General features: G+C 51.5%; 1 protein-coding gene across 1 annotated transcript in view; it reads right to left on the reverse strand.

Moving 5' to 3' along the window:
* Positions 1 to 3,845, reverse strand: part of Bpifb1 (BPI fold containing family B member 1) — a 21,299-nt gene extending 17,454 nt beyond the window's left edge. The window contains exons 1-4 of the mRNA XM_028775299.1: positions 3,731 to 3,845; positions 1,728 to 1,866; positions 997 to 1,104; positions 62 to 211 (exon numbers count right to left, since the gene is read on the reverse strand). Of these exons, the coding sequence (XP_028631132.1) occupies positions 62 to 211; positions 997 to 1,104; positions 1,728 to 1,866; positions 3,731 to 3,845 (512 nt within the window). The remainder of the gene's footprint in view (positions 1 to 61; positions 212 to 996; positions 1,105 to 1,727; positions 1,867 to 3,730) is intronic.
* Positions 3,846 to 8,027: the final 4,182 nt, after the last annotated feature.

Below are 8,027 nucleotides of genomic sequence, written 5' to 3' on the forward strand. Positions count from 1 at the left end.
CCCCAGGTCTAGAGTCAGAAGGACACACTCTCCTACCAGCATGATGGGGCCCAGCACTCACTTGCGAAGCAGGCTGAGGCGCAGGGTGCTCTCATTGCTGGAGCAGTCGCTGAGGTTCAGGCGAGTGGGGCCGCTCTTGCTTCTCTCCACCCGGATGAGGGCTTGGACCTCAGTGTGCATTTGGAACTCCACTATTGTCTTGATCAGTGGCCTGTGGGGACAACATCAGTGAGAATAGGTGCTGCTGAAGTCTGTGTGGGAGCCACAGCTGTCTGTCTGTTCTTACTCTCTCTTTTACTGGTTCCCATCATCCCTCCCACATCTGGAGTCCTGGAGTTCTCTCCTGATCTCACCGCTTATGGATGCCACATGAGTCCAAGTCACACACTGTGTCCTACTCGGATGTCCCCTGAGTCCTCAGGTACAACAGCAGTGGATTCCACATTGTTCCCCGGCCTGCCTCTTTCAAACCTTGTTGCCTTGGCTGCTGGCTGTTCCTCCCGGATTGTTGTGGGAGCAGACCCTGAAGTCATCCTTGGTCTCTCTCTCTCCATATCCAACTCGCAGGAATCCCTGTTGTTTCTGCCTGCTTCCAACTCAGCAAGAATCTGTTTACTCCTCTGCTCATTGGTCCCAAACCTGGGCCTCAACCATCTCTGTCTCCTCTTGAGCTGTTGCAGGACCTTCCATGTGGCATTCCTGCCTCCACTCTGTGGCACACTGTTTTCTCCTTAGCTCAGACCGTCTGTTGCTCTTGGCCTTCATACTTCATTAAAGCCGAGTTCTCCTCACACAAGGCTCTGTGCTATCAGTCCTCACTGGCTTGCTGAACTCGTCTCTAACCACTCCCCACACCTTCTCTTTGTCATTCCTGCCTCAGGGCCTTTGCACTTGCTCTGCTAACTTTGGGGTTTGTTTCTAGGTATCTGCATGGAGTGGGAAGATCGAGTAGATGAAATTGTTAGGTTAGCTGTGTCTGATTCAGGGGATACTCACGTGTTTAATCCAGCTACCATGTCCAGGGGGATTCTGACTACCAGCTCCTGGTCATAGGTTGAAGGCTCCACAACCAGCTGGAGGATGTTAGCGGAGGTGACCTTCATCCTGAACAGGACGGAGGGAGATGAGAATCATGTTCACACTCAGATGAGTGTCATCCCAAGCCTGCTCCCATCCTTTCCTCTGGCTTCCTCACCCCTGAGCAGAACCTGGACCCCAAGCCTAGTTTACTAATCCTTTCCATCATGGCCCTCCCTCTGTCTCACCCCTTCACCCTCACTTGACTCTTTTCAGGTTCCTTGGCTTTTAGCCTCAGCCTGTTGGGCTGACAGTAAGCTCCTCTGTGACCTGATCCTACTGTCCTGTCATTCTTTGCTGTTGGGGTTTGAATCGCAATCATTCTGAGTGACTCTTGTCCCTCCATAGTTCTGCTCCACTTGCCCCTTTGCCTGAAATGTCAGTTTCTTGTTGTCCCTGGCTTAGCCATGACTTCTACTTCCAGGCTCCAGCACTCATCCACCTGGGGCCACCTTCCTATGTGGCTGCCCTCTTAGAGGTACCAGTGACACTGCCTAGTGGTCACCACTAGCTATTCTGGAGGCTTTTCAAAAGAGGGACTTAGTCTGGTCCATCTTCACTACTGTCTGTTGACAGACAGGTGAACAAGCAGCATACGTAGGCAGAGGTGTGGGGAAGAGATGGCTCCCAGTGCTGTCAGGCCCACTCACCAGACGATATATCTCAGAACGGTGCGCAAGAGATTGTCCAGTATGGGGATTCTGCCAGACTTATCTTGCATGGCTCTGAGTAGTGGCAGTTCCTGGAGGATGGCAGTGGCATCGTGGTCCTCCAGTGCCTGGGTCAGGCCTGCAGAAAGATGTAGGGATTAGACGTCAAGAGGAGGACCAGGGAAAGTAGCCTAGCAGTGGCTCCATGTTGAGGGTAGCCATCACTCAGGACCCCTTGGATCTGACATGAGGTGAAGGCTCTGCCCTTTCAGCCTTATTATCTTCACCATGTAGATGTGCCCTGGAGGGTGGTTTCCCTGGGTGGACAGTGAGGCTGGAGATAATGGGAACCGTCACACTCAGAATGTTGCCAGTTACTGCTGGGATGCTGGACCTGTGTCTTCCTTCTCCCTAGCTAGCAAGAAATACTAGGCCACACCTGATCACAATCTTCTGTCACTCTCACTGTTCACCCTATTGTCCAATGTGCCTTAGGTGCAGAGCAGAGGAAGGAACAAATGGAAACAAGGCCCTGGGGCTGGTCCCTGCTGGCTTTTCACCAGTGGCCAGAGCCCATTTCATAGGCAGTGTGCCGCAGCTGTGCCAGCCAGTGTTTCAGAGCCCCCGTGGCATTCCTATCAAGCATCTGCCTGTGCTAATGGGGCTGGACCCATTACATTTTATCTTTGCCAGCTGGCAGTCTTAGACCCTATTTGTATCGGCTTTCAAGAGACACGGAGTGGAAAGTTCCCGAAGCATACCTCCCTATCAGTCCCTGTGGTGTCACTGCCCAGGCAATGTTCAGTTGCCAGTCAACAGGGCTCCTGAAGGCTGAGAGTAAATTTTGGGGGCCCCTGGCAAGCTTCCAGGGGCCACCTAGAGATGACCCCCCCCCCAGAGATAAAACAACTTCTCCCTCCAGGGACATCATCCAAAGGATGTCATCAGCTCAGGACAGGTGTGTGCTCCGCAGCTTCTGTTTGCCAGCAGCAGGTCAGCGCTGGCCTAGCACAACCTAGCAAGCTCCTCTCCACCAAACAATGACTCATACCCAGTCCCCTGAGGCCTGGGATGGGGTCTCCAATTCTGAGTTTGTTCTGTCCTTGGGTGCCACCTCTTTTCTGGGTACCCTTTGAAGTTTTTTCCCCCTCTTAGGCAAATCCTCCTTCTTCGATGTCCCATTACTCTTCTTTACATTAAACAACCCACCACAGGTTTATGGCGTGGCTTTTGTCTTCTGATAGAGTTAATAATACAGTTTCCTTGTGGCTCCTGGTGCTCAGTGGTCACTTGCTTGGGTAGGCCCACTGACTCCCCTGCAGGGGATCCTGGGAATCTCCTCTCAAATTATCATTAGTAATAACTCCTTGGCTGCAGACTTTCACCCGTGGCTGCTTACCCTAAGGGCCCCCCATAGTTCACATACCACATGCTTGAGAATCATTGGACTAGCCTTAGGTCATTTGCTTCCCTTAGTCTTTAGAACAGTGCTTGTCTACCAGGTAATTGCCACATTGCCGGAGGAGGAGACAGTCAGTGCCTGGGAGGAAGATGCTGCCAAGTGTTCTCTAACACGCAGGACTGTGTCCCATGGCAGAAACTCCTAGAGCGCCTGGGGCTCTCCTCAGGTTCTATGGTATTAGGAGTTCCCATTGGCCCAGGGAGGAAGGCCTTCCCATGTGCTTACAGAGAATAAGCTTAGGTCCAGGACCAGGCCTAGGGTCATGGATCTAGACTAACAAACCCTTGTGTGGGACTGAAGTCACCAGATTCTGCCCACTAGTAGGTGTTTGGAATAATCTCATTTGGGGACATTTTGGCATCATGGGCTCTTGAGATCACACTATCCCAGATCTTTTACCTCAGCCGCTTCTTGTCTCACTCGTGCTTGGGGCTCTACCCCTGCCTGGTATTCTCCTTTGACGAGAAATTCCCTTTGTGGAGAACTGCTCCATCTGCCCCTTGCTCTAAGGTGCTGAGAGGCCTAGGGGCTCATGACTTACGGTTCTTGATGACTTCTGGGCCAAGGTTGAGCACTGCAGGGGGTTGGAGGTTAGCTTGGATCAGTGTGGCTCCCAGAAAACCACAGAGGAGGGTGACAATCCATGGGCTGGCCATCTTCCTGGGTGTCACTGAGAAGTAGGCAGCCGGTAGTAGGGCCTGTAGTAAGCACAAGAATCCTGCTAGTTGGACAGAGGGGCCTGTGGGAGGCACATAATGCCTGGTATCCTGGGGCACAGTGTCCAGGAGAGACATTCAGGGCAGTAGTTAAGAACCAAGACTTAGCTGTTCATCCTTGAGTCATCAGCTAAAGCACAGATACCTCTGTGTTTCAGGGTTCTCCTCTGGCAAGTGGGCACGAGGAAGCTTCGCTTCACAGAGTCTGTGAGATTAACAGTATCTAGAAATTATTCAGTGTGTCATCTTTCCCACAGGAAGAACTTGGCAGACATTGGCCATTTCCTTGCAGAAAACTCAAAAGGGTCTCCAGAAGTCTGGCTCCAGATTGTCCAGTCTCTCAGAGGCCATTCATTCACTCAGCAATTAGGAATGAAGCACCATAGCCAGCCTCTGTGCTGGGCGTAAGGACACAGGAGCAGCCCTCATTTTGAGCAATAATTAAAGCAGCCATTTCTTGTTCTTCCTCCACTTTTACCTATGGTACTTTCTGGGAGAAGTGCTGTGGTGCTGGGGTGTCTGTCCCTTGACAACCTGTCACCCTCACAGGGCAGAGAGGTGGCACCTCAGCCCTGGTCAGTCTTCCTGCCCACTCTCCTTACATGGGGCTTCAGATTTCCACAGATCGTCTTGTTTAGAGAAAAGGGAGGCATGGCCCTTGGGACCCGTGTGCCCTTGCTTGCCTCAGAATGTGGGTTTCTTGTCACCAAAGACAAATGTGGCACTGGGTGATGTGTCTGTTGTGGAATGTCTGTGTGGAGACACTGTAGTCAAATCAGAGTTCTTGACCAGGCAGTGCATTCTGGGAGGGAGGACCTTGCTGCCTGCTCCTGACTGTGTCCTTACACCCATCACAGAGGCTGGCTGTGGTGCTTCATACATAATTGCTGGTGAATGAATGGCCTCTGAGAGGCTGTGGACAAACTGAGCCAGCCTTCTGGAGATCCTTATGAAGCCACAGGATCCTCATCCCTGAGTGTCAGCAGCCTGAGGGGGAAGGGGACATGTCATGAGCCTGGGAGTCAGATAGACTCCAGTAGGAGGCCTTCTTCTAAGGCTGGCTCGGTGAACGCAGACGAGTGACTTAACCTTTCAAAGTCTCTGAGCGGCTGGCTGACGGGAGATGATGTTAGCACTCAGGAGGGCAGTTGGGAGTGTGAATGCATCCACGGCCTGATATTGCCCATGAATGCTATTGAGCCTGACAATGAAGATGGTGATCACTGATCCTGGGATCTGAGGAAACAATCCCACAAAGCCAGAGGAGAGCTGACAACTTGTATTGGTTGATGAGGCAAGCATTCCAGTGTCTTTGTCTTCCAAACACTTTGGACCCTGTCTGCCCCCTTCTCTAGCCCATTGCTCAGCCTCCTGATCAGAGGCTTTTTGAACCCAGAACCTGTATCGTTGCCCCTTCTGGGAGATACTGTCTCCCCCAAATCCCAGCCTGTGCCCATCCACCATTTGTTCCTTATCTTCTGCCCCCTTCATGGACCCACTATGTGGTCCAAAGCCCCTGTCCTCACTATGGACACACTATGTGGCTCACAGTTCCTGCCCTCTTCCTGGACCCACTGTTTATAGACCCCCGCTCTGTGTATAGACCCTCACATGGTCCTCAATCCCTGTCCTTGTCGTGCACTCACTACATGGTCCTCCACCCCTGCCTTCTTTATAGACCCACTATGTGTTCTATACTCTTTGTCCTCATCCTGGACCTACTATGTAATCCTCAATCCTTCTTTTTTTTCATGGATGCCTTTTGTTCCTCTCCAGCATACACTCAGCTTCTCATCTTGCATGCCATCTCTTCCAGGAAGGCTTCTCTGACTCTTTCTCTGGTCCTGGGCCTTCCTTAAACACAGTAAGCCTACAGTGGTCACCTGGGAGTTCTTTGAGGGTTGCTGTGATGGATGCTTCTCTTTGTCCCCAGCAACAGCTCAGCACACACAGACATTGCACAGCCACTGTGTGCAGAGTGGTTTGCAGTCCTAGACTGAGGATTGGAAAAGACCAACCTGCCTTATGCTTCCATCTTTGTTCATGGCTTTTTTTGGATGAGAACAGAGCACCTCCCTGCCTCTCGAGTTGATTCCAGAAACCATAGCTGACAGGGTCACTATTAGGCTCAACTCTTGCCCAGAAGTTAGGCTAACCTCAGCGAGTCTTCCCTGTGAGGACCTTCCTGACTGTCCAGACTTCTAGACCCTCCTCCTCATGTTTTACCTGAATGTGCTGGAGCCCTGGGTCCACCTGCTCCTCTCCTGGGTGGTAGGTTTAGAGACCCAGCCTTATATCTTGCATCCAGACTTGGGCAGCCACCCTGAGCATGTGGGCCAAGACCTCAGGCTGGGCCAAGGTCTCCAAGGTAAATATTTGCAGCTCTTGGTGAACCAAAGCCCTTCCTGGAAGCAGTCTGAGAACTCCAGCTTCCTGAGGTTTGGAGAAAGAGGGTCCAAGCTGGCTGGAGAGACAGAGGGAGCACCAGGATGTATGGTAGGCACGCAGCAAGCCTTACAAGGGCTCCCTGCATCCTAGGAAGTCACTGTCACAGGTCTTCGCAACCTGTCACTGCGTAGTGGTCTTCGCAACCTCTATGGTCAGAAGAGTGAGGATCCCCAGTGGATAAGAAGGCAGTTTGGTTTAATATGACTCTGTAGCCGGTGTTGGTTCAAACTTCTGAAATCTGATCTGAGTAGGTTATTTTAGGCATATTTAAGGACAGCACAATTTGGTGAAAACTTATTTGGTGATAGTGAAATCAATTTCACATCCACAGCAAAGCGTACGTAAGTGTCCCTGAGGAGCCAAGTAAGCTAAATGAAGATCAGTCATGACTGCATTGGAACGCTTCTGAAGTCTATAAAGATAGCTTCTGTAGATTGACTGAGGAAAACAAATTTACAATAAGGGTCTTGGGGAGGATCTGGTGCCAGAAAAGTCCCTAGCCACACAGATAGAGCAAAGGTCACCAGGCTAATAAACATGTCTTCTCTCAGGGTGGATTGCAGGCTATGCATTTCTTTCCCTGAAGGAACACCCTGTGTGTTTACCATTTGAGGTTCCTCTAGTGTATATCTGTGAGCACAAGGACCTCCATGCCTCCTACAGGGCCATGATGAGCGTAGTAGCAGATGAACGAACATCTCTGACATGCCAGACATTGACTTACGTTTTCCACCAGTTAGGTTGAAGGGTATCCTCCTCATGCATGGTCAGCCAGTCATCCTGCTATTAGTGAGGAGGAACTAGTCTCTACAGTCAGCAAACAGAAGAGCCATGAGTCCAAGCAGAAACCTGGCTTCAAAAGCCATCTGGGGACATCTCCACAGCATGGTAGAAGCAGGATGTGTGTTAGGGGACAAAGCAGGTTCAAGCCCTGGCTTCACCTTCTTCACTCAGAGTGACTCGGGACTCTGAGCCTCTCAGTTTCCATCCATGAAATGGGCATACTCAAGCTCCTCTCTCTTACAGGGCACATGGCCGGGGACCTGGTCTACTCACAGGAATGCTCAGGGGCAGTGCGTTTGGGGCTGTCTTCATTGTCACTGCTTACAACTCGATGAGATTTGTAGAGAAGTGATTAGATGGTTTAGTCAGGGAAACCACCTGGAAGGGAGGGACACACAGCCTTGCCCATCACATTCACTTCCATGCATCAAGGACACCACATCTCTGCTCACTGATTCCTTTAAGAGAATAGGTGTGAACCCCTCCCCCACCCCGCTACCTCTTTGCTATGCTTCCCTGGGCAAGGGGGCTTCACCTCTCAGGGCCTCTGGAACTGACTTGGTACAGTGGCGGTTCATGGTAGTGCTGTCTACCAGGCTGAGCTATGGGCCACATGCTCTTGTCACAGGTCTTGTCACAGGTTCATTTATACCGCCAGGAAGGCAGTGGATGTTTGTGGAGGTAAAGAATAATGAGCGATGGACCATGGGCCCAGGGACAAGCTTGAACTGGCCAGAGGGACCCTCGCGACCCTTGCCTGGACACTGGGAGGTGTCACTCAGCTATACAGCGCCAGGTGGGAATTAACAATTCTGCCTTTTCCAGGATCATTGGAGGCTCAGCAGATAGTGATTTGTTCAAGGTCACAGGACCAGGGGTGTCAGGCAGGGG

This window comes from Grammomys surdaster, unplaced genomic scaffold, assembly GCF_004785775.1.
Source record: "Grammomys surdaster isolate TR1022 unplaced genomic scaffold, NIH_TR_1.0 254, whole genome shotgun sequence".
NCBI classification, from domain to species: Eukaryota; Metazoa; Chordata; class Mammalia; order Rodentia; family Muridae; genus Grammomys; species Grammomys surdaster.